Source organism: Ovis aries, chromosome X (genome assembly GCF_016772045.2).
Source record: "Ovis aries strain OAR_USU_Benz2616 breed Rambouillet chromosome X, ARS-UI_Ramb_v3.0, whole genome shotgun sequence".
Taxonomy (NCBI): Eukaryota; Metazoa; Chordata; class Mammalia; order Artiodactyla; family Bovidae; genus Ovis; species Ovis aries.
Window position 1 is genome coordinate 113,738,552 of NC_056080.1, and position 27,047 is coordinate 113,765,598.

The 27,047-nt window shown below is 41.9% G+C and overlaps 1 protein-coding gene and 1 non-coding gene across 3 annotated transcripts in view; one reads left to right on the forward strand and one right to left on the reverse strand.

Moving 5' to 3' along the window:
- ZDHHC9 (zinc finger DHHC-type palmitoyltransferase 9) overlaps positions 1-26,447 on the reverse strand; it is a 29,879-nt gene extending 3,432 nt beyond the window's left edge. Inside the window, exons 1-10 of one of the 2 annotated variants that reach the window (XM_015105056.4) lie at positions 26,263-26,447; positions 25,852-25,917; positions 24,383-24,683; positions 14,076-14,236; positions 9,998-10,156; positions 4,988-5,125; positions 4,034-4,082; positions 3,176-3,278; positions 2,171-2,274; positions 1,674-1,770 (exon numbers count right to left, since the gene is read on the reverse strand). In XM_015105056.4, the coding sequence (XP_014960542.1) occupies positions 1,674-1,770; positions 2,171-2,274; positions 3,176-3,278; positions 4,034-4,082; positions 4,988-5,125; positions 9,998-10,156; positions 14,076-14,236; positions 24,383-24,549 (978 nt within the window). In that variant the 5' untranslated portion in view covers positions 24,550-24,683; positions 25,852-25,917; positions 26,263-26,447. The remainder of the gene's footprint in view (positions 1-1,673; positions 1,771-2,170; positions 2,275-3,175; positions 3,279-4,033; positions 4,083-4,987; positions 5,126-9,997; positions 10,157-14,075; positions 14,237-24,382; positions 24,684-25,851; positions 25,918-26,262) is intronic. The other variant, XM_015105057.4, reaches the window with a different exon arrangement.
- Positions 13,539-13,611, forward strand: TRNAG-CCC (transfer RNA glycine (anticodon CCC)). Its single transcript has one exon. It is a non-coding gene; the product is annotated as a tRNA-Gly (tRNA).
- Positions 26,448-27,047: the final 600 nt, after the last annotated feature.

Genomic DNA, 27,047 nt, shown 5'->3' on the forward strand with positions numbered 1-27,047 from the left:
CAAAGGATCTGAATAGACACTTCTCCAAAGAAGAAGATACACAACTGGCCAATAAACTAATGAAAAGATGTTCAGTATCATTATGCATCAGGGAAATGCAAATCAAAGCTACCATGATATATGGCTGCACATATTCAAGGATGGCTAGAATCAAAATGGTGGATGATAATAACAAGTGTTGCCCAAGATATGGAGAAACTGGAACCCTCATATGCAACTGGTGGGGGTGAAAACATGGTACAGCCACTTTGGAAAACAGTACAGCTGTTCTTAAAAAGGTTAAACATAAAATTATTATATGACCCAGTAATTTCATGTATATAGTCAAGAGAAATGAAAACATATGTCCATGTAAAAACTTGCATACACATGTTCATTTCAGCATTATTCATAATAACCAAAAGGTGGAAACAATCTAAATGTCTATCAGTTGATGAACGTATAAATAAAATATGGTCTATCCATATAATGGAATATTATCCAACGATATAAAGGAAAAAAGTACCACCACAAGCTACAACATGGATGAACCTTGAAAATACAATCCTAAATGAAAGAAGCCAGTCACAAAAGAACACATATAATACGACTGCATTTATATGAAATGTACTGAAGAAACTTAACAGTTGCCTAGGGATGGGACTGTGGAGAAGGCAATGGCACCCCACTCCAGTACTCTTGCCTAGAAAATCCCATGGATGGAGGAGCCTGGTAGGCTGCAGTCCATTGGGTCGCTAAGAGTCGGATACGACTGAGCGACTTCACTTTCACTTTTCACTTTCATGCATTGGAGAAGGAAATGGCAACCCACTCCAGTGTTCTTGCCTGGAGAATCCCAGGGACTGGGGAGCCTGGTGGGCTGCTGTCTGTGGGGTTGCACAGAGTCGGACACGACTGAAGTGACTTAGCAGCAGCAGCAGGGATGGGGCTGAGGGAACTGGGGGGAAAGGGACAGTGACTGCTAATGGGTACAGGGTTTTTTTTTGGGGGGGGGGAAGGGCAATGAAAATGTTTAAAAATTGATTGTTGTGATGATAGTGCAATTCTGTGAATATATTACAAACCAGTGAATCCTACATTTTTAATTGAGATTTTATGGTATCTGAATCATATCTCAATAGAGCTATTATTTAAGAAGAAAGTTCAACTAATAACTTCTGAGGAACATACTTTATTAAAGCATATCTGAGTAGTATAGCTGGGAGAGTTTCCGTAACACCTGCATATTCCAGAGAAGCAGCCCCCTTCTATCAAGGTAACCACACCACTAACTCCGACCCACTCCCCTGACCACTACCACTGCTCCTATAGCATTTTATTCTTCCCTCATCAAGACAACTGTCACTGTACCAACGAACAGCCTGTTTTATTGTCTCTCATCCCCACTACACAATGAGGTTCGTAAGATCAGGGACATTGTGTGCCTTGTTCATTGGTGTATCCTTAACACATTGGCTGACACAAAATGTTGGAGAAATGACTAGATCTTAATCTATGTCAAGGGCACAAAGATCTTAAGAAAATGTCAGCACAGAAGCAGACACAGGGAAGCTGGAGTGATTGGACACAAAATTGCCTAATTATATTGCCAAGGTATAAATTTACCCTATACCCTCTATCACCGAATCAGTCTTAAAGTCTAAAAGCTTTAAAAAAAAGTCAGGAACACTTACTGGGCCCTGAGGCAAAAGGCTGGTACTCGCCTCTTGAGTACTGGGGGGTCGACTTCCGCTTTCCTCCAGTGGCAAAATACCCCTTCGATCCAGCACACTGAAGGAGATAGCAGAGTTAACACAACACCTCGCATCCACCTGTCCATCCACCCACATCTGCTTGCTGTGTGTGCTGGAAAACACAAGCCTGCCCTTTGGCAGTCTAGCCTGATCCAAGCACGCACCTCCTGCCTTCCATTCACTTTTTTCTTCCACAAATCATGGAATACCACATTAACAAAGGAATAAACAGATGAAATAAGAATGAAAGGTCATCCCTTCAAAACAACCAGCTTGTGGTCTACGGTCCATGTAGATATGGCACCCAGGGACAATCCCTGGGAAGCCCTCTTTTGACACCAAGAGGCCATGTTCAGAAGAACGCATCAGACCAGGTGACAGGATTGGGTCTAACTGCTTGTCCCAAGAGTCCCAGAACCTTCCAGTCCTTTGAGTACCTGGGGGGCAACGGGCCACACAGCACTTCACAGCAGTTTTTCACAATGTTGCCATGGCTATAGGGATTCTGGACACGATTCTTCCCTGTCCATGAGCCTTTGATCTGCAAGATAAAAGCCAAGGCTTACATTAAACATTATGTTGAAGAAATACATAGAGCATGGGAAGATGGAAAAGTTCTAGAGATGGATGGTGGCAATGGTTGCACAACAATGTCAATGTACTAATGCCAATGAATTGTACACTTAAAAATGGTTTAAGATGGTGTGTTTTATGCTATATGTCTTTTACCACAATAGAAAAAAAAAGAAATATATGCACAGCCATGGAAAAATATTCACAATAGAGTTGAAAATGTAGATACCTGAGAGTTATATATTATTTCCATTTAAAAATACGTAATATTCATGTCAATGTATGGCAAAACCACCACAATATTGTAAAGTAATTAGCCTCCAATTAAAATAAATAAATTTATTTTTAAAAAAAGAAAAAAAGAAATCCAGACTGCAAAAAACCCCCATAATATACTCAAATAAACAAGCATGGGAACAAGTCTAGACAAGTCTAGAAGACTATAGATCACACCACAACAATGGTGAGGCCTAGGAGGTAAAATTACAGGGACTTATTTGCTATTTTTTGTTTATCTGTAGTTTCTGATTTTCTACAATAAATATGGATTAATCAGTAACTTTTTAAAAGCAAGGATGTAATTCAATGCAACTGTCTCTCTCCATTCCAAACCCAGTTAGTTAACTTTTAAGGACGTATGAACATTTGAAGACCTTGTGCCCACCCAACCATTCAATCTCTTTTTCCTCATTCCCTATAGGCATTCAGCTCCAAACAAAGCAGTCTGCTTGTTCTTCTACACACCTGGTTTAACCAATTCCCACACCTGCCTCAATCTCCCAGACCCTGGAGACAGTTCTCTAGCAGGTAATTAGAGAATAGGCTTTTGGTAGAAGAATATGTGATAAGGAAAGGAAAAGCTGACTCACATCTTCATTGGTTGTCTGGTTGAGAGCCACAAGGAAAGTGTGGAATCCAGTCAGTCCCACGACGGACCAGAGCGTGAAGAAGCAAATGAGTACTTCTAGAACAGTGAGGTGTTGTTAAGGAATGTTGAAGAGGCCACACCAGGGGACTTAATGCCTCAGCCCATGTTCATGGCACCAATCACACCATCTTTACCCCTTGGAACATACATCACAAATATATATCCATTTATAACAATGGATGAATTCTAAACTCACTGGCTGTATCCCTCATGAAAAGTAACAGACTCCTGTTTATACACTACAAGGAGCTCTCTAACAGATTTAGTGTATTTAGACGTTTTCTGTTTATTCATCATTGGCTCTTTGAAAGGGACATTTAGGAGGGGTCCAAAGCAAAACAACGATGGTCATCTCTGCCACCGGAAAACAAACTCTATAAACAAAAAAATTGGTGGGAAAGAAACCAGAATGTGATTTCTAGAAATCCCAGTTGAATCTCCTTCTCAGAAATGTAACTGCTGTACAAAATAAGCCTTAGCTGTAACAGGAAGGTGGGACTTCTAGTGACACAAGAGGTCTATTGAGAGTAAAGTACAGCCCACTAGAGAAGGCAGAGCTGAGCCTAGGATCAGAAGGACTTGGGAGGGAAGCAGTGGAGACAAGGGTGAAAAAACAACCTCCCTTTAAGCCCCAGCCATTTTCCATTTTGGTTGTTACCACTAAGACTACATTTTTCAATTTTAGACATTGGCACTCTCTGACGTCTGAAAAATGAGATGGTGGAGAACTGCAGACAGAAAGCACGCTGAAAAGTAGTTTAAGAGGGCTGCACAGGGACCTACTGCCAGGGGAGGATATGTTCCAGGAGTTTCTTTCAATGTCTCCAGGAAGCCAATTTTCAAGGATTCTGTGAAATTGGGAGGAGGAGTAGAAAGATTAGTAACTTCAGTAAAAAATATCCACATACTCTAGTGCCTACTTTCTTCCCTCCCTATCCTTGTTACAAGCTGGCAAGAGATAAGCCCTCATTCAGGTAAGGGACTCTCCTGCAAACTGGTGCTCTCTTGACTAAAGGGTTCACCTTTCCAACGCAGGACCCAACACAACTAGAGAGTCAGCTACAAGCCCAGCATCTGGCTCCCCTCCCTTCTCCCTAACCTCCAGCTATGGGCATGCAGCAGGGAAATGCATTCATAGGTGAAAGAAACCAGAAATATCCAAGAAAAATCCTCTCTCTTCACCAATCTATATCTCTCCACTGTTCAAAACCCAGCTCAGAACTCATCTCTTCCCAGGGAGCTACCCTGAGGAAGACCACTCCTTTAACTCCACATCCTGTCTGTTCTTGGGCTGTTGGATGTGTGGGGGTGTGTGCATGTGCAGATGTGCACAAGTGTGTGTTTTCTATCTTCCGAAGCAGACCATGAGCCACTAAAAGACATTTCTCTGGTATAACCCCTTCTACCACCTGACACTAAGCAGGTCTTATGAGGCAGAAGAGAGGACACATACACCAAAAATACATCCTCAACCTTTGGGATCACCTGGGACATGCCAGGTACTCTAGGGACAAACTGGTAATTATGGCCCCGATCCCTAGCAGAGGGCCACTGAGAAGGCCAACATGCTCAGTAAATCCTGAGGTTTGGAGCTCTGCTCAGGAGCAGACAGTAGTGCTCACTTCTAATTGTTCCTAAGGTGCCTTTGCAATGGGAAAGTCTCCCCAGGATAGGAAACCACTCCCCTAAGCTGTCCTCAAGCCTCCTCCCTCCACCCACCCTTCCACCAACAGACACTGCCCTGTATACTCACTGAGAGCCACATAGACGATGTTGAAGGCGAAGACATAGATCGTGAGGAGGGAGAGAGACAGGATGAAGAGGTAGAAGTAGCGGTAGTTCCTCTTTCCAACACAATTCCCCACCCAGGGGCAGTGATGGTCGAAGCGCTCTGTGGGAGAAAGAGAGAGTCCAGCACCAAAGCCTCCAAGACGAAGCACAACCCCACCATCCACTTCATACGGAATTCCCAGACCCTTAGGGTCCTTGTGTACTGCAACTGTAAAAAACACTGGTTTTCACTTTTTGCAATGTTTTCACAGCCATCTCCTTCGATCCCCACAATCACCCTGGGAGTTAGGCAAAAGAAGATATTCTTTTCTCCATTTTATACATAAGGAAACTGGCATACTGAGGGGTTAAGTGATCTGTCTCACCATCAGTTAACAGCACAGAGCTTGTTTTTCCCAAGAAAAGTCTTAGTACGTGAGTCTACTAAGTGCAGGAAGAATAAATCAGTATAAACAGCCAAGGAAATTTTGAAAAATGAGTAGTGTGGTTTTTCTTAAACTCCAGTTAGTAAAAAATTACACACCTTAAATGGTGTGGCATAGCTTAATGGAATGGAAATCACCCAGAAATAGAATATATAAAAATCTTCTGTCTGGGAAAAGCAGTGCTACAAAACCAGTGGTGAAAGGCAGTATCATTCCATAAACAATTGGTTACTTGACTGAAAATAAGCTTCAATCTTTTTTCCTCACATTATTTATCAAAAGTAATTCCAGATGGATTAAAGAGTTAAATGTAAAAGCAAAGTAAAACCTTAAAATAACCAAAAACACTAGGTGAACATTTGTCTCCTGAATGGAGAAGGGCTTTCTAAGCATAAAAGTAATGGAAAAAAACACAGATGACAAAGAAATGATTTGACTTCATACACTTCAAAAAATATTTCCAATATGTTAAAAATACTATCAGGAAAATGAAAGAGGAAGAAAACCCAACAGGAATATATTTGAATTTTATAACTTAAGTGTATTAAAAGTCCTTATAAATCAATAATTAAATACAAATACTCCTTCAAGAAAATAGTCAAAAATCAAAACAGTTAATAATACCACATAAACATATATTTAGTCCTCTGATTCATTAATAAGCCAGTGCAATGCTGCTGCTGCTAAGCCGCATCAGTTGTGTCTGACTCTGTGCGACCCCATAAACGGCAGCCCACTAGGCTCCCCCGTCCCTGGGATTCTCCAGGCAAGAACACTGGAGTGGGTTGCCATTTCATTCTCCAATGCATGGACAACAATAAGAAAGTTTTTGCCTATCAAAATAAGGATATATAAAATGATATTCAATGCTAGTGAGAACAGGGTAAAATGTATAATATACTGTTTGTGGAACTACAAATTGAGAGAACCTTTCTGGAAAGCAATTTGGACATATGTATCAAGAGCCTTAATAATGTTTACGTCCCTTTGGCAGAATAAATCCATTTTCAGTAATTTCTCATAAGGAAATAGAGAAGAGCACAGAAATTTAGGGTCAATACGTTTTCATTAAATTTTTTATTGTGGTAAAATTTATAAAACATACAATTTGCCATTTTAACCAATTTTAAGTGTAAAATTCACTGGCATTAATTACATTCACAGTGTTGTGCAACCATCACAAATACTTATTTCCAAAAATTTTCATCACCCCTAAACAGAAACTCTGTACTCATTAAGTAGTAACTTTCCATTTTCCCCTTCTCCCAGTCCCTGGTAACCTCTAATCTTCTTTCTATCTCTATGAATTTGCTTATTCTAGATATTTCACTTAAGTGGAATCATACAATATATGGCCTTTTGCATCTGACTTCTCTTACCCAGCATGTTTTCAAGACTCAACCATATTGTAGCACGTATCAGCACTTCATTCCTCCTTATGACTGAAAAATATTCCATTGTATGGCTGTACCACATTTTTGCGTATCTGTTTGTTGAGGGACACTTGGATTGCCTCCATCTTTTGGCTATTGTGAACACTGATGTACAAATATGTTTGAGTTTCTGTTTTTCAGTTCCTTTTGGTATTGCTATGGACAGAATTGTGTCATTCCCCCGCCTCCCTAAAATTCATATGTTGAAGCCCTAAGCCCCAATGTGACTGTATTTGGAGATATGGCCTCTAAGGAGATAACTAAAGTTAAATGAGATCATAAGGGTGGGGCCCTAATCCAATACAACTGGTAGCCTTATAAGAAAAGGAAGTATGCAAGCACAGAGAAAAGGCCAGGTGAGGACACAGCCAGAAGGTGGCCACCTGCAATCCTCACCAGAAATCCACCCAGTCTGCTCTGTGATTTTGGACCACTAACACCCAGCACTATGAGAGAATTAATTTCTGTTATTTAAGTTACTGAGTCTGTGGTATTCTGTTACGGCAGCCCAAGCACACTAATACAGGTATATATCCAGGAGTGGAATTGCTGAGCCATATAATTTTAACTTTTTGAAGAACTGCCAAAGTATTCTTCACAGTGGCAGCACCATTTTACAATTCCCACCAGGAAAGTATGAAGGTTCCAATTCCACCACATTCCTAAACTTATTAATTTTGATTAATGTGTTATAATAATGAATGAAATAGGATTGTGAATAATATAGACTGATAGCAGATTGCCTAAATAAACTAGAATATGGCCATATGATGGATTATGCAGTCATTAAAATAGCATATTCTGGGACTTCCCTGGCGGTCCAGTGGTAAAGACTTTGCCTTCCAATGCAGGGATGTGGGTTCAGTCCCTAGTCGGGGAACTAAGATCCCACAGGCCATGCAGTGAGGCCAAAATAATAACAATGATATATTCAAAAAACATTTATTAAAGATGTAGAAAAATGCTCAGGAGATAACAGTAAATGACAAAGGCAGGACTAAAAACTCTATCATGTAGATAGAGTTTTACAAACAAGAGAAAGACTAGAAGGAAATACAACAAAATGGAGAATGAGTTTGGGATTAAGTTTTATTTATACCTGTACTTTCTATCTTTTCTACAATGAATGTGTATTATTTTAATGAATCAAAAAAACCCACAAAAAATAAAATACATCATTTTTAAAGCACAATGAGCTGTGTACCAGTCAAAAAAATAAGTGTTAAGAATGGTGCACCTCCTAGTTAAAGGGCTGCAATATCTTTTCAGAAAAAGGAATGAAGATAGCCTTACTTTAAACAAACCTGCCATATAAAAAACATTGGAAAATATATATTCATACAGATATATTTTTATTATATTAAAATCACACTTTTTTCTAATAATACAACTAGTACATGCTCATTGTAGAAAACTTGAAAATAATTTTTTTCTAATGAAGGAAACAAAATCCCTTATAACCCCACAACCTATAGATAATAGACAATAAGCATTCTGGAGAACTTCCATGCATAATTCTTTATACATACTTAAATTTTTTTCAATGGGTAACTGAGATCACACTATAAATGTAGCCTATCTTCTATTTTATTTCATTCCACTTTTCCCATAGACAGAAGTCTACTGCATGAATGTCCCACAATTTATTTGACCGTCTATCTACTGGTGAACAATACGGTTCTTTCCAATTTTTCATTATTATAATAATCTGGAGGTAAATATGTCCATACCTAAATCTTTTACCATATCCCTAATTACTTTCTTGGGATAGATCCCTAGAAAGCAAGTTAGTGGCATCAAAGTATACATGTTCTAAAGGCATGAATCTTACTAGGTTGCCTTCCAAAAAGTTTTTTCCAATTTATACTCTCGCTAGTGTAGGACGAAGCATTATCAAGTTTTCCTTGCTGAATTTCTAGATTTAAAAAGATCTTGTTTTAATTTTTCTCTTTGATGTTGAGTAGAGATGAACATTTTTTTTTTCATGTTAACTAAGTAAATGCATTTCCTGTTTTATCTGCTGTCCATATTTCTACTAAAATATTAGGGCTTCTTCTTAAAAAAATCAACTTGCATGAGTTCTTTATGTTTAAGAATATTAATAAGGAGAGGAAATTCTTTCTGAAAACCGTCACATCAGACTTTCTTAAAATATCAAGTTTCCTGATTCACTTAAAATGTTTCAATTTATAAAAATCCTATCTACAAATATCTTTTACCATTTAAAGTAAGATACATCTTCCCACCCTTAAACTAAAAAGAATTGGCTAATAAGAGGAAAGCAAGGTACTCAGGCATACTCCATGGCATATACGAAGAATGCTGGAAGAATCCTTATTGATAATATAAGGAACTGCACACATTTGCCTTTCAACGGACATATTTACTGTCTGTTTTTGATCGTTTCCAGGGCTCAGCATACACTAGGCAGTGATTACAACTAAGTCACATATATATGCAAATAGAAGCACAGACCCCTGTATTATGCACACATACACCTGCCACACTTGAAGCAGAAGCAGAGAAAGAACAAATGAGGATTTTGGAATTAGACCCTTTCCAGCTTCATACAAACCTACACAAAGGTGCTTCACCTATTTCCTCATCTGCAAAATGGGGATAATATCTATCTTACGGTGTTTTTATAAGTCTTAAATGAGAGAAAGGGAAAGCACTTAGCACAGTGCCTAATATATACGAGAAATTCAATAAGTGCTAGCAACTTTTTTCTTCTTGGGAACACCACTTCTTATTTAGCCCTTCCTTCCTCGATGCTGCCCTCCAGTGGACTAGGATTCTCCTCCCCCTTTATAAGGTGGGTTCCACTTGAAACAGATTCAGCAGAGGAAAATTCAGATTTGAAAAACAGGTAAAGTTTATCTCTTCATTTACAAGAGGTTTTTTTTTTTTAGACTAGAGGATATTTAAATTATGATCTGATCTACAAAAGTATAGTTGATTTACAACTGTTCAGAAGCTTGTTTCCTATCTAAAGTTTCTTAACTAAATCTAGCTCATTTTCTATCTAAATCTATCTTCCCGTCCCTGAAAAATCACTCTGATCCTCTTCAACTCAGCCTTTCCCCCAGGCAAAGCCCCTTTGGTTTTACTCACCCACACAGTTGTCACAGATGCTGCAATGAGAGGCCCGGGGAGGCCGGAAGATCTTGCATGTATAACAGTATTTCAGTTTCACAATCTGGTTGTTTATCTGGAAATTCTTGATACGAGGGGGTGGTCGCTGGCCTTGGGGCACCGCACCATTGGTAGCTTCTGTAGAACAGTAAAGACAGTTAATACCACCTCTCCAAGAGCAATGAGAATAATCAAAGGTTCCCTAGGCCCACTGTCATCTCCAGACTAGACTCTCAACATCACAAGAGTATCTTCCCAAAACTCCACTGAGTGCCATGCAATTATTTTGTTTACATGTAAAAAAGTGTTTCTTCAAGCTTTTTGGCTGATAACACAGAAAAACATTCATATAAGAAGAAATAAAAATGGCTAAAAATATATGAAATAAAAACATCCAATTTTACCTATAACCAAAGAAATAAAAAATTAACACAAAGTTACCATTTCCACTTTCTATATTAACAAATATTAGAAAGAAAAATACTTATTGTTGGCAAGGATGGGGAGGAGGTACTAGTAAGCAATATGGCAGTGACTACCAAAATTTTAAATGTGTATACTTTTGACCCAGCAATTCAACTTCTAGGAACTTACCAAATTACAAAGAGATGTATAAAAGATGTTAACGCAGGATATTTGTCACAGAAGTCCCTTTTAATAGTGAAAGACTGAAAATAACCTCAATATCAGAGCAGGAGATTGGTTAAGTAAATTATGATACACACATAAATATTATGTAGCCATTTTGAATGATGTATGCATTTTAAATGACACAGGAAAATGTTCACAACATACTGAAAAATGAAAATGTATGCTGAAAAGAAACAGGTATAAAGGATTTTATCTTGCAAAAGTAAATACATGCATGAAAAAATTGGCAATATTTAGAATCAGAAAAACAACTATTTAAAAATAAGTGATACATGTTTATTGCAAAAAAATTCGAAAAGACAGAAAATACGAATAGGAGATAAGAAAAGTCACTGACAATCTCTCAACTCAGGGATATTTATGCATTTTGGCATATTTCCGTCTATTCAACAGATAAACAAACATTCATAATTTTTTTAATTTGAGATTATATTATAGATACAATTGTATACCTTGTATTTTTCACTCAACATTATACAATGGGCATTTTCCCACAGTTGTTAATTGTTTTTTTCTGAAAACATCATTATCTATATTGTATCATATGCATGTACTGCAATTATTTGAACCAATCCATGTTACTGGGCATTTAAGCTGTCTCTGGAATTTTGCTATTTAAATGATGTTGTATGCAAAAACTTAAAACGTTAAAGACAAAGCTTGTTCCCTTTGATCTCCACCCTAATCACAATCTCCTCCTTTTCCTCAAGAATATGTTTATGTGTTAAAATTTATTGCTAAATCATAAAGAAAAAAAGGAAAACATGTTGAAGTCTGAGCAGTAATATATTAAGTTGCTGTCATTAAAATAGCTAGGAAAAAGAAAAAAGTGATGCATTAAAAATCCTTCTATGATTATTTGTGTACATCCCAGATTATTTCCTTTAGCTAATCCTGAGAGAAGTGAAATGACTGAGTCAAAGGGTAAGAACCCTAAAGCCCATGTCACTTATTGCCAAACTGCCTCCTAGACAGATTGTATCAATTTAATGCCTGCCCATCTGTAGCATGTGAGAGTGCCTGTCTCATTGCACCCTTGCTGTGCAGGATAATTCTAAAAACAGATTTTTTTCAATTCACTTTGATTTTTAAAATATCTGCCATATGGAACTTTTTTCCTTTTTTTGCAGAGTGGGGCGGATGCTGTGAAATCAAACAATAACAGTGTGACATAAGTCTTAAAAGAATGGGGAGAGCTATTCATTAGAGGATGATCTAAGTACCAGCATGTCACCTTAACATTCTTCTGCATGTGCTTTGCATGAAGGCACCTGGGCGACAGAGTTCATGGCTCACCCTCCCCATGAGGCAGGCTACTATGCAAGGGAACCACATGTCTTCTCTCTCCTACCCAGCCCCCACCCACAGCATACCTGATACAGGGCCAAATGTAAGTTGACAAAAACTTGTTAACATAAACATATGTATGAACTCAAGAATACACCCTGCTATTGACAGAAACATGCTAAATGCAGAGGTAACAACCTGACAGCTCAAGACTGGGTCCTGGGCCCAGCAATCTGACAAAACAGAGCTAACCTTGCTAACCGTCTGCTGTGAGAGGCAAGATCACGGCAAAGCACTGCCTTGACCTTCAGCTTCTCCATATGTGAATGGAAAGAGGATGATAACAGAATAATAACCCCGAGAGAGCAAAGACTACACTCATAACTGTCCCTTCCTATCTTGCTGCTAACTAGCCCAGGTCTTCCCCAACTCCAGCTGTGCCAACAAGCCCCACCTCTGTTTCCTTCCCACAACTCCCACCCTCACTGCGTCCCTAAGTAGTCTGAGCTCAGATGTGCACAAACCCGTGTCCCCTTAGCACAACTAAAACAGACTGAAATTTTTCAAAAAGAAATCCACTAAGAAGCAAGATAAACACAGTTAAATAAACAAAAGAAATACAAAAGCTGGAAGCTTTAAAAGCAAGAATATCAAATCAAAACATTGTACATCTTAAACTTACACAATGTCACATGTCAATTATATCTCAATAAAACTGGGGGGAAAAAGAAACCAACTAGAACTGGGAGAAAACACTTCCTTGACAATAGCACGCATATAAACATTAGGAAAAAACTCAGGATGAGAAGTACAGAAATTATATTAAAGATGATAAAAATTGTATCAAAAGGTACAAAATTCAGTCTGAAAACACAGAAAAATATACTATCCTCTTGGAGAGGCACATAATATTTATACAAATATAAATTCTCTCAAAAATAAGATATAAATGCAATATAATACCTATTAGAACTCTAACATGTTTATATCTTTCTAATTAAATAAAATAATATTATTATTAATAAAATCCCAACAAACAAGCAACAATAACAAACCACCTGAAGGAACTAAAGGCTAACCACGGATCAGTGCTCCATTGGCATGGCTTTTAGTCTTACAAGTCCTGGGTCCCTTTCTTCTACTCTACGTGACTTGGATACTGACTCTAGCTACTGAGTATCAGACTTGAGAACAACTTAGGCAGGCACCGACTGCTATTGGATCTGGTGGGCTCCCAGTCTCTCTGAGTACTGGCATCAGAGCCTTCTTTTGCAGTGTGAGCTCCTAGGATATCCCCTCCTCGAGTTCTGGAATGTTCTGCTTCAATTCATGAAGGCACTCTGGCTGGCTCCTGGTTAGTACAGCACTTCATCTCTGTCCCAAAGAGCCCTACCCTGAGCTGCAGACTGCACTGTGATGAGCTTGTAACTACTTCCTTTACCATTCCTAGAATTCTCAATGGTTCCTGGCACCATAAGTGTCCCCTTTCACTCTGTGTTTCCCTAAAGCAGGAATTCTTAGTTAGAAACTCATGCGAGTGCTTCAAAAGATCTATGAAGTCCTGAAATTATATCCAGGGACTTCCCTGGTGGTCCAGCGGTTAAGACTCTGAGCTCCCAATTCAGGGGGCCCAGGTTCAATTCCTGGTCAGGGAACTAGATCCCACATGCCGAAAACTAAAAAGATCTTGCATGCCCCAACAAAAATCCCATGTGCCCCAACTAAGATCCAGTGCAGCCAAATAAATAAATAAATAAATAATTGTATGTGTGTGATGCATTTAAGAATATTTTTATGAAGAGAAGGTTTATAGTTTTCATTCAAAAAAATCAAATGAATTGATGACCCCCCCAAAAGTTTTTATTTTCTTAATTAAAAAAAAATCCTCTTGGAAACAGTGCAGCAGGACCTTGGTAAGAGATCCTTCCTGAAATGCAACCCCAAAGAGGGAAGAATGAAGTTCACATTCTTTACTGAGTGATAACAATCTCAGATTCAGGATCTCTAGGGGAAAAAGCTGGAAGTGAGTATTAATCTGCAACTATAATTATGATTCCACTCCCTTACCAATCAAAGCCACTCACTGTACAGCATCTTGCCAGCTGGTCAGAAAACCCACCTATCTCCATTTCTATGAAAGCTGCTTCATCTGGTAGGGCCCGAGGGATCACTCCAGGATCACTGAAGCTGGTCCTCAGCAGGGTAGCCATGGAGAAAAGGAATAGCATGGCAGCGAACACAGGGATGGCAGGAGACAGCTGAACAGCCAGGTAGCGGCATCTTGAAGAAAGCAGACAATTGAACACTTAGTTATTCCGACCCAATACTGACCTCGAATTATTACCAGTGTGTCACTCTGGTCTCCACAACAAAATCACAGTACTTCAAGGGCAGGGACATATTTTTTACTTTTCTCAAATTACCAAAACCTCCTAACATATGGTTCTGCACATACTAGGAGCTCAACAAATACATCACTGATTGATGCTACCTATAATATACAGGAGATAGTCTAAGGGACCTCCGATACCCCCAAGCCCAGTCCCTTCCATCAGCTTGCTGGCAGCCACATTTCCTATGCACTTCAGCAAAGGCTCATACCTGTTAAGGTCCGGGACGTAACTGAGCCTGGATTGTAAGCACCACAGGTTGCTCTCACTCTGGGAATGTCTAGAGTTCTTCGTACTCACTCATCTGACATTGGGCCTGAGCCCAAGGAGGGGGAAGAAAAGATAAGGACCAGCCATGAAGCAGAGTCCCAGTGTCAAACAGATGGTATGTCCAGTGTGTTCAAAGGCCACTGAAAAGCTTCAGAGATGCTGCCCGACTCTGCAACATCCACTCACTCCTCTTCCTTCCTCAACTAGCTCAGCCAGTAGGTGACCAGTGACCATAAGCAAGTGAATAAGAAAACTGTATCTCTTTAGCACCCCTTCTCAATATCATATTTCTTCCCCTCCTTCCCCTTAACTCACCTGGAAGGCCATTCCTCTCCCTCTCTGGATATCCCAGCTCTACTGGCCTTTCAGACCTAAAGCCATCAATGCCATCATTGTCACCATTACAACCACAATTTATTGAGCACACACCATATGCACTTGGCTCTTCAGACACATTGTAGCATCCACTTCTCACACTACATCTGTGATAGCTGAAGAATCTGGGATTTAGTGAGGTCTTGCTTCTTCCAAAGGCCTATCCTAAACTGCACTGTTTTTCACTACGTTGACTTCATCTCCCCCAATTAAACTTCCGAAGAGCAAGAACTTTGCCTTTTAGGAGTGGGAACGCCTGGGTTTGAATTCTGGTTCTACCAGCTCATGTTGGGGTAACTGAGTTAACTTCTGTCTCCTTACCTATGAAATGAAGGTGATAATAGTAGTATTTCATAGGGTGGTTGTATGGCTCAAATGCATGAATACAAATAAAATGCTTAGAACTGCCCTTGACACATAGTAAATGCTAAGTAAATGTCAGCTATTAGCATTATCATCATGGATCTCTATCTCCCTGAGCCCAATACAAGTATGGGAACAAAGAAGCTATCAACAAATACTTGTCCAGTTGAACTGAATATCAAACCAAATAAATTGGAATATGTGATGAGAGTTATCACTGACCTATTTTTATTCTCCTTCTCCTGATGCATATTTCTTCCTTCAACACAGAAATCTTGTCTCGGAAGCTGACTATAAGTAGATGAATAAGGACCAGAGGGAGAGTGAAGAGAGTAAGCTAAGGAAAAAGGCTTACCTCATCAGCATGGGGATTAAGCACACCGCTGTCCACTTGGAGTAGACCTTTAACCCCAGGCTGTACCTACGCTGCACATTTGGAACAATCCCCATGAGATCCTTCTCCTGCCTCCCTGCCACACACTCAACTGCATGGCGGGTGGGAACCAACCGTACTGCTCGGCTGAGCAATTTGCCATGAAGGTGAACATACGGAGTGAATTTGCAAATGATTTCTGTGGCTTTTTGTTTGCTTGCCTGTGCATTTGTTTTTTTTAACAAAATCCTTGCTCTCAGCTTGCTTTTGTACGATTTTCTTCCTTCTCCTAAAATCCCAGGGTAGGGTCTGGCTAACTGAGTTCAGGGTAATGAAGGTCCTTGCATAGCACGAGCTTGTGGATTACCCTCTTTTCTACTGCTCCCCTTCACTGGTACAGATAATCAAGAAGTGAATTCAGAAAAGTCACCTGCACTCATCAGGGACCCAAAAGGACACAGGAGAAACACAAGGTTCTGATCTTTGAGACAAGCCAAATGACATTACCACACTGACAGAAAATAGCCATCTTCCTCATCACTGCCCATCCCTAAAGTCACTCTTGAAAACAAAGAAGTGATATCTCCAGAATTCAGACTGCCCTGGGTGTATCATTGCCAATGAAAAGCCTTAGAAAAATCAGAGCCATCTGATTGGCCACCAAAGGGAGTTTAAAACTGCTTTATTTGAGGGAAAAGATACAAAGACAGTAGAACACAAACACACACATTAATGATGCCCCCATACCCTGAAGGACCGAGCTTAACTAAAGTCTCATTTCAACACCTGCTTGTTGACTGGACAAAGGACAACTTAGATTTGAATTACGCTTCACCATCAAGGATAAAGGTCTCTGTAATCTCCACACAGAATATCTTCTGCACCTGCTAAAACAATCCACTCTGTGTGTCAACAAGTACACAACAGGCCCATTGTATTGTTCTTCGGAGACAAGGCTACTGGCAGCCAGTTGTCACTAGTGAGTGGGTGTGGCTGGGAAGGCAGATGTGGGACCAGCAGGCCTTTCTACTCAGAATAAGAGGAAATAAGAAAGCCAGAGGCTAAGACCGCTGCAAACTACAACCCATCTGTCTGCCTTTAATACCCACCTGGGTTAGCCTCATAATTGCAGTAAGCTAGTGATCTCTCTTAAATAAGAATAAGCTATGCAAAGATTTGGTGGTAATTCCCAGTATCAACCTCAAAAGTCAGGAGTATCCTCAAACATCACTAATTTGTCCTAGAGAAAGACTGGATCTATCATCCACAAATAGAAACTCTTTGAAACCCTGTGTACTTTCTATCTATATTGATATGAATAATGATATCCATACACTACTTGAAACAGAACTCTCCTTTGTCTTCAGAATACCAGGCAGTTAGAAGTGACTTTTCTCCCTTGTGAATTTTATAAATGCAACCATGTCCCCACCAAATCTCCATTTCTGCCACCTGCAGAGACATCATCACTTTAAGCCATCTTCTTTCAACCTTTTGATCAGCTTCAGGCTTCCACAGCTGGACTACATGACAGGACTCCCACATGTCTCATGGGCCACATGATGGTACTGACCAGCAGTAACCAGCAGTGCCAGGCTGGGCTGGTGTGCCATATCCCATCCCCCATCTCTAGCACACCAGAGTTCATTGGCAGGACAATCATAATGACCCAGACTTCAACTCACACAAAAAACTTCAAAAGAGATTCATGAGTGGAAGTGGTAAGAAACCAGACAGATCCCACGACAGGGCTGCCTCACAGCCTGGCAGTGTGCACTGATGTTCTGTACTCTGGTTCTGTCTCCCTAATAGCTTTCTTGCTATGCTTTTTGCTGTTGTTCTTCTATCAGCACAATCAGCCAAGTATTTATGGGTCTAACAAATGAAGAACAAGAGAAATGGAACTTAATTTTGTTGGAGAAACATAACTAACATATGAAACAGCTAAATAAGATAAGACCAATAATCAAGTGTACGGATGGTGAGTCAGACTCTAAGGACTGTAAGTGGTCAGAGAAGAGCTCTCTTGGGAATCTGGGGGCTGCTTGAAACTGCTCCCACAGCAGTCATTAAGGGTGTCTTTAAGGAAGCTTGGCACAGCAGAAAGGGCTAAGGATTAGAGCTCCACAATGGCCCCTGAGCCCACATAACAGAAATAAGCCTTTGCTGTAAGTCCTCCCTGACAGGGGCTGCCATCTGTCCTTATACATACATCCTATCTCTAGAGCACGTAAACATGTAGAACCACCCACAAGACCAGTTCAGCATTCTTGCTGATGACATTCAGAGTTTGCATGAGGGACAAAGTTTCCTTGGACACTAAAACATAATTTAATATCAGCTTCAAGATTTACTGCTATGTGAAGGTCAGAGTTTTGAAAATGCATAACCCTGTTTTGCTCCAGCAGCAAAGGGAAAATTAAACAAACAAGGACATTTTTCAATTTTGAGGCAATGAGCCATCCTCTCACTGACGAAGGCCAAAATCTCTATAGAGGCAAACCTGTTAAGTAGTTCCCAAATTTCAATTGTAACAATACATTTCACATTTCAATTGTAACAAATATAACCAATTTCAAAAATAACAAGTAACAAATTTCAACTATATCTTCCTGATCAAGAACTTAGAACAGTTCCCTGCTACCTATTATATTAAGCCCCCACCTCCTCAGGCCAGTATTCTGAGACCCTCCTTTAACTGGCCTTATCTAATCATCATCATAGGTTCTTTCTTGCCTCTTCCTTGCTCCATTCCAGACACATCTTCCTCATTACCGTGAATTCATTAGCCTCTTGCTACCGCAAGAGGAGGCATAAAGTGTCTTTTTTTGTTGTTAAACACAATACCAGCTCTGGCATCTCTGAGGAGGAAGATTTAAGACTTCTTTCCCTCAATAAGCATCTCAACTGTTGTCGGCATGCTAGGGACACCCCTGTCCTTTGTGTTCACTTTTCCCAAAGCAGATGATCACTATACTCAACTAAGACATTCTCAAAAGATGGGAGATACGTTCAGTGGAGACTGACAGTGTGAACCTCATCACCACAAAAGGTAGTAAAGGCTGAAAATACACAGATGAATTCTGAATGACAGAAGCGTAAAAAATTGGTAAAGAGAAATACATTGTTCAGGAGACATAGCCCAATCCTTCTCCAGGGGACATGCTTTATCAGGAAGTTGAGTTTAGCTAAGTACTGTAACAGATTGATATCAAAGAGGCAACTATGCCTTTCTAAAACTGTCTTTAGTTGGCAGAGTCACAGAATAGGGCTAGATAAGCACAAGACTGAACCTCCACAGGGCAATTCTTCAGAGAATACTCTCTTGATTAGAGATCATGATAAAGTCACTTTTTCTTCTTCTTAATCTCACCTAAGGAATTCAGAGACCTGGACTTTGTCACTATAGACAGGGATATCCCTCCATGTCAGAGTTTGGCCTTGGTCTACCTAGCCCTGTGTCTCCTCAAACCCGGTAACTTTGTTATCAGACTGCCTCTTCCCTTCTGTCTGACCATGGGGACACAGTGCCCCTTTCATTGCCATCACCCACAGAGTAATATTGTAATGAGCACACATTACCTAATTTTTCTCAGAGCTGTCCTCATCTTGGAAGCAGAGACTAGGAGCAGCAACAGGGGTGATGATCCCTTGTAACTCAAAAGCTTACTCTCTAAGTTCACACTTAAAGGAAGAGGTTCCTTGTTCCTGCAAGGCTACCAGAATGCCATGCTAGAATACAGTCAGTTTTCCACAAACATGCCTTCATTTTCTAGTGAGTGAAATCGCTCAGTTGTGTCCAACTCTTTGCAACCCCATGGACTGTATGCTACCAGGGTCCTCTGCCCGTGGGATTCTCCAGGCAAGAATACTGGAGTGGGTTGCCATTTCCTTCTCCAGGGGATCTTCCCAACCCAGGGATCGAACCTGGGTCTCCAGCATTGCAGGCAGACGCTTTACCATCTGAGCCACTAAGAGCATGAGTTAAGGAGGCCAAAGTAACCTAGAATCCACTAAAGCAACACAAACATTAGCTAGCAAGACTCCAGAATATGCCAGTCCAGCATTTGGCACTATGCACAGCTTTAGTAATCTGCATGTCTTCAGGATTCCGTATTCAAAAGGCAACAATGAGATGAAAGGTAGTGTCGTATAAAGGCAGTGGCTGGCCGATTGACCTTGATGAAATCTATTTCTGTAGACCTGGTTTTGTCACTCGCAAAAGGATGGGGATGGTCTCCAAGGCCCCTTTCAGATCTATCATTCTATGATTCTGTGAGTCAAGACTGCTACATCTTAAGTGCATCCAGAATGTATCAATTCAGCTACATTTATTGATTACATACTCTAAGTAAGGCCTAGTAGAAGGCACTGTGGGGGCCACACACATGCAGAGGATAGTCCCTGACCCTGAAAGAACTCAAACTGTAATATCCACAGAATTACAAAATATTAAAAATGTCATGTAATTATGTGTTAAATGACTGATATGTACAATTAGTCCTATGAATGCAGAAATTACTAGAAAAATTTCATGAAGGAAGAGTCAAGAAGGGACTTGAAAAAGAGGTAGAGTCTGAATAGGCTAGAAGTGGGACAATTATTAAGCAGTGCTACAAAGCTTTTTTCAGTTCATACAATTCAATGACTCCTCTGTACATCAGAAGCACCCAGGAGGGTCAGTCCAACAGGGTTTGATAATGCCTTGATACGATATCCGCTAGAAACAGCACAGTGAGGCATAAGCACTGATCACAGCAGTAAACGCCTTCCTACTTCAGGGGTCAAGAGTCACACAATCATTCATGCCACAAGAGACCTTGACCCCAGTAGTGATCTGGTCACACAGTTAAAAGAGAAAGCTAGGAAGCCACTTTCAGAACACAGTGCACTTGGTCTTTTCCCCAAGCTTTATCAGAAAGTTGAATTTGACTAAATACCACAATAGCCTTTCAGTAGTTGGACAGTTCACAGGTTGTCAGTGTCAGTCTGCTACAGTGTCCTGACATTCCTAGCCAAGCTGTTGGCTATGTGTTCATCACACAAGCTGGACAGAGTTTGGGCAGAAAGGATGGAGAATGGTTCATGTGCTTAAAGCTCACATTTCCTAAATACCTCATCCTAAGAATACATTAGGAAATTCCTCTTTTTTTTTTTAATTAGAATACTCTTGATTAAAGTATAGCTGATTTACAATGTTGTGTTAATTTCTGCTGTACAGCAAAGTGATTCAGTTATATATACATTCTTTTCCATTATGATTAATTCCAGGGCATTGGATACAGTTCCCCGTGCTATACAGTAGGACCTTGTTGTTTATCCATTCTATATATAATAGCTTACATCTGCTAACCCCGGCCTCCCACTCCATTCCTTCCTTAACCCATCCCCCATGGCGACCGCAGTCTTTTCTCTGTGTCTCTGAGTCTGTTTCTGTTTTGTGGATAGGTTCGTTTGTGTCACATTTTAGAGTCCACATACATAAGTGATATCATATGGTATTTGTCTTTCTCTTTCTAACTTACTTCGCTTAGTATGATAATCTCTACTTGCAAAGAAATTCTTTTTTTTAAGCACTGTACAAGCACTGTACACTCTGCTTCTAAATTCAAATACATTTACTATAGAAACAATAGATACAATTACATTTAAAATACAGCTATCTACTGGTAATCTTCTATCCTCTCCTTTTCTATGTGTGTATTAGAATCTTCCAGACAGACACAAGAGTTATAGAATTTCAGAATCTCAGAGCTGCAAGAGGCTTAGTGATAATCTAGCCCTATTTCCCATCCTGGGCAGGAATTCACTCTGTGACAGCAGCTCTGAGAGATGGCTACCCAGCTTCTTTGGAAACGCTTCTAACAACACAAAGCTAATGATGAGCACCTGTATGGACCACTTTTTCTCATTTTATGTAGTTAACCTACTGTCTGTTCACTGAAAAATCACAGGACCCTCCTTTGAGAAATCTAAACATGTAAAAGCGAAATCCAAAAATAAAAAAGATGTCCACTGACACTACTAACACTGCATGTTTTTCATCAAGGGGCGCCCACACGCCTGACCAGATTTCTCAAGCCATCTGGCCGACCCAGGGCTGTGCCACAGGGGGTTATAAATCACCTCTCACTCATTCCTGCACACCTGCTGCAAGCAGGACCCTGTTACGAAAATGCAGGTCCAGATGTGCCTCAAGATCTGAACTTTTTTCCTCAAGGCCAAAATGCAGCAGCCAGAGAATGTACAGTCTATGCTCCTATACAATTTAAACATGAAAAGAGACGGTCGGTTCAGACACCCTCAACTGCCTGAAGGCAGGGGACTAAACCAGGTGATTTCCTGAGGTCTCTGTAAGTTCTCATACTAGCAAAGGAGCCCATATTCTGCCCCCAAACCCTATCCTCCACCATGTGGTGGATAGTGAGTTATAGACCCCCAAAGAAAAAGGTTGACTAGAAAGAGACTTCATTCCTCAGAGGCAGGCTGGTGTCCTCTGTACAGCCTGTCAGTGGCTAGGCTCAAGGCAGCCGCCACCTAGAGTGCCCACGTGTCTGCATGTGACAGACAGATGCGTGCATGTGCACACATATACGCATACACATACGTGCTCACAAACACAGATCCCACCATTCTCAGTAAGAAGGATTCATTGACGGGGCCCTCTCCCCTTTGGTCAGATGTAAACTTCCCCATTCCACTTCTCAGCTAACACTTTTACTTCCTTCTCCCTTCCCCTTTTCTACTCCCTCGCCCAGCCCCACCTTCGAAACTATTTACTCTACCACACACACAGCTGGAACCCAGGGCAGTTTACAAACAACCTCACCCTTCACATCTGAGGGCAAAGCGCAAGAAATAACTTGGGGGGAAAAAAGTCATCTCACCAGAAAACCCAACCTGCCTCTGTCAAACAGTAACTTGGTTGGTTATAAGCTTCATCTCACAGGCAGTTTTCTTCAGAGGCCTTCAGGGCCGAACAGAACACATCCAAATCATACTCTGTCTGGCTTCCAGATACAAAAAGGGCCAAACGCCAGTAGCTCCAAATTTCAAGTTCCCTTGGCCAGTCAAACCAGAGGGTTCCTGGGCCCAGAATTACCAGCTCGCTCAGGGCCTGGAAACAAATCTCATCTCTGTTTTGAATGGTTTCAACCACAAAAATTTAACCCTGAGTTGGGGAGGGGAGAGAGGCAAAAAGAGCTAGTGATTTAGCAGAGGAAGGAGTGAGAATGACAGAAAGCAGAGTTCAGCTCTGCACTTCCATAAACAAGCAAGGAAGAAACAAAGCTAACTTGGAGACAAGACTGAGAAGTGGGGAAATATTTTTTTAAATGTTATGCTTATGCCTGCCCGCCTGCACACGCTCACTTGTACCACACAAAGTATACACACACACATTCAGCCATGAAACTCTGACTGGAAAGCAGCTAAGAAGCCATGATCAACCTGTCTGATTTTGCCAAATATTTTACAACTTGGTAGCAACAGCAGCAAAAAACGTGCCTTTGACAAAAAGGTCCTCTGACCTTACTTTCCTGGCCTTGTTATAAACTACATCCCTCTCCTTCCCCTGCTGTTATTCACGCCATTTGCACTTATCCCAAAGTCTGGCAAACCAGCCCCCAAAAAATCACTCTTGATGCACTGGGAAAGCCTGAAGCCCTTACAGAAGAAAGACAAAAATGAGCCCCCAAAGATCAGAGTTCATTTTAATTATCCACCAAGGCAAGCCAAGAAGCCCCCTCCTCCATCCCATGGCCACACCCCCTGAGGGGAGTTCCATTTCCAGGTCACTGGAGGGCATGAACTGTAGCAGTTCATATTAGGTGTAGCTCATGGTCTACAAACACATCTCTTGGCTCCTTCAAGGCCTTCCTCATAATAATCCTAAACCAATTAGCATTGCTCTCATCCCTGGAATGTACATTCTCAGCATACCCAGGAGTCATGCCACAGTAGTCAACTGGTCAACTCCCTAGAGTAGTGACCAACACAGATTTCAAACTGCCTCTAAAACTAGCTGTTACATCACAGGAAAAATAACTCCAAGGCTGGTATCAGGCACACACAGAATAGAGAGTTGTTTATGTTGAGTGATTTTGACTGAGAGAAAGAGCAACTCACATTTAATAAGCACATATGTGCCACACAGGCAGCTAGACTGTGGCACAGCTGAGGCTGGAATCAATCGGCAGGTTCCCAATTCAGTTGGCTTTTCAATTTAAGAGCTAGCTGAGAGCTGAGCCCTAAGAAAATAGGACCCAGAATAACAGAATAGGTGAGTATCATGGGGTGGAGTTATGACCACAGGGAGTGCTCCTAGGCTCAGGAGGGGTGGAGAAGAGGCAATCTGTCACTAACCACCTAAGGAGACCACTGTAAAGGGGAGGTGAGTAATGAAGATGAATTCTTTTATTTCCTAAGTGTTCCAGGGGCGGCCCCAAATCAGTGCTATAAAATTGGTTATCAAACGTCTTGGTCTTTTAAGGAGGCACATACAAAGCAATGAATTCAGTTGACATGATCTACAGACACTGCTCAAGAGGACAGTGACAACCTTCCAAGGACTAGCCATAAACTCCCCAGAAAGAAGGTTCTTTCCCTGGACCCAAAGTAACCATAATCAGGCAACAGTACTCAATGGAAACTCACTCGAAGGCGAAGAAGAGCGTACATGTCCCCAGGATGAGGAAGAGGGTCAAATAGAAGATGCCCTTTTGCCGGGCCATCATGACGCGGCCATCACAGCAGAAGGTGTTCCTGCCTGGGAGTTTCTCCCATTTCCGTGTCACCTTCTTTCTCACCACCATCACAGACATGATTGGAATTCCTGGTCCAAAATGGGTTTGTGATTATAAGAGGGAAGATACAGAAGCTGAGCCCAGCTTTGAAATCACGATGTGTGCTATTGCTGCCACTGGGTCAAACATCATCAGAAGTCCAATTTCTAGCCCTAAGGAAAAACACAAAAAGAAAAAAAAATGAGGCAAGAACAAGAAAATGCAGTTCAATCTTCCTTTCCCAGAGGCAGAAAGATGAGTACTGCCTCAAGGGTTGAGAGTGAAGAAATGGAAGAGTTTATTTCCAATCTGTTTTTGTCCCCTAAAAGAAGAAAAGGTTAAAGGTTCTCAAAAAGAGAAAGAGGCTAGTATATCTTACATACATCCCTTTACTTTCAGTATAATACTGATGATTTGACTATCACAGAACTAGGAACTAGAAGAGGTTTTATAGGTGACAGCCCCAATTACTTTGTTTTGGAAATAAGTAAACTGAAGACTGAAGTGGGGAAATCACTTCTCTGGGTCACAAGGCCACGAAGCTAAGCCAAGAAAACAGGTCTGTTGACTTTCAGTCCAGGGTGCTCTCCACTATACCATATTATTGTATAATTATCATGAAAAAGACTCTACAAATGATGGAATTTCTATCCTTAAGGGCCATTCCCTTCCCTCCTCCATTTCTTCACCTTCTTTCTTCAATTAGCCACTGGAATCTGAATCACACCAGGGAACAAGTCATCCTTTGGGAGAGCTAGGAGGTTTTGGACACTGTACACAAACCCAGGTTGTATTTACTCCAAACAGATTTCCCCTAATCAAACCCTCCTAACTTCCTGAGTCTGGGAAATGAACCAACTTTGCCGGTCTAGCCTAACATTTGTGGGAATCTTAATGAAACCACATCACAGACCTGTAGGTGAAGGGCTGACTTAAGCCAGAGAGATTCTTATATGGCTGGGAGGAGGAGGGGCCCAACGGAGGGGGAGGGGTGGCAGCAGTTAAGAAAAGTCACAAAGGTGCTTTCTGGGACATTTCAGAAGTACCATCTCCACTTAGCATCCTGAATCCCCAGGCCCAGCCTTTCTCACCGCTGTCACCCTTCTCCTTTCAGGTGTGGTGCTGTGGCCTCTATTTACCGATACCACATGCCTCACGCTGGCAAGAAGGAGGCGGAAACCTGCAGCTCGACTGACTGATGAGAAATAACCAACTGGGCTGAAGAGGGCAACGGTCCAAAGAGAGACTAGGAGCTGAGCAGGGAAAGGAGAAGCTGGAAGGCTTGGGAAAGGGGAGGGGGCATCGGAGGTGTAGAGAACACTTCCTTTGTGTAAAACTAACCTGGATAACAATCTTCTCCTGATAAACCGCCCCAGCGGGAGGAGAGACCAGGAAGGGGAGCCGGGCCTGGGAGAACAAAGATCAAAATCCGTCGAGAACCAGCGACCAGCCCAGCGGTTCGGGGCCCGAGGCCCGAGTCCCGGACGGGCGGCGGGCGCGGCCTCGAGAGGCCCGCCCAACCTCAGCCACGCCGCCGACCACCGCCCCGGGCAGGATGGGACGCGCGCCACCTCCGCACGCTCGTACACACACACGCCCCGCCACGTGTAGTCACCCCCGGCCAGGGGCTCGGCAATCGCCGAGCCGAGAAGGGCAGAGCAGGCTCCGCGCATCCCAGGGCAGCCGAGGGGGCTGCAACCCACCACGCGGCCGAGCCCCGGAGACCCCCACCCCCACCCACCCCCTTGTTACCTGAACCCCGGAGACCGAACTCGGCCGGGAACCGAAGCCAGGAAGTACACTGTCCCAGGGGACCGCGTTGGCCGCCAGAGATGGCAGCGGCTTCTCCCCAGCCCGGAGGCTGCCTCCTCCTGACAAGGGGCCCCAGTCGTCGGGGCCCTAAACCAGCTGTGGCAACCGCCCACCGCTGGCCAAATGGAACGCTCCTCACGTCACCAGGTCGTTCCAGTAGTTGCTAGCCCTCTATTGGCTGATCCGCCTCGGCGCCTCCGCCCCTGCCACCCCTGCCCCGAACTACCATTGGCTGCGCAGAACGCCACTCGACGACGCCTCCGCCCCATTCCCCCACCCATCTCCCGACTTCGTGCCCACCTGCCAAGCCTTTGCCAGCCTCCCTTTGGGGTCTGAGCACCGATGTGTGAAGTGTCGCTTTCTATTAATATAGTTCCGCAGGGACCGGGATGAAGCGTAGTGTCAATGGGACTAGGAGGAACGGGGGACCTGCCTCCCCCCGCACACACGTACCATGAGACGCTGAAGGAACCCTGGCTCACAGATCCCGGTGCTCACCCCAAACTGGATCCTCCTTGGGCCTCTCCAGCCGTACTTACATGAAATCAATCGCGACTTGGGATTTTACTCTGTACCCGCGTAAAAATAAGTTCTGCCTCCCAAGTCATATTCACGAGGTAGGGATCCCACCTTTGTCCCAGTCACCCTGGCCTGCATCTGTGGCTTTAGGGACAAAACAAACATATAAAAAGGAACTTGAAAGAGATAACTGTCCCCAAGAGGAT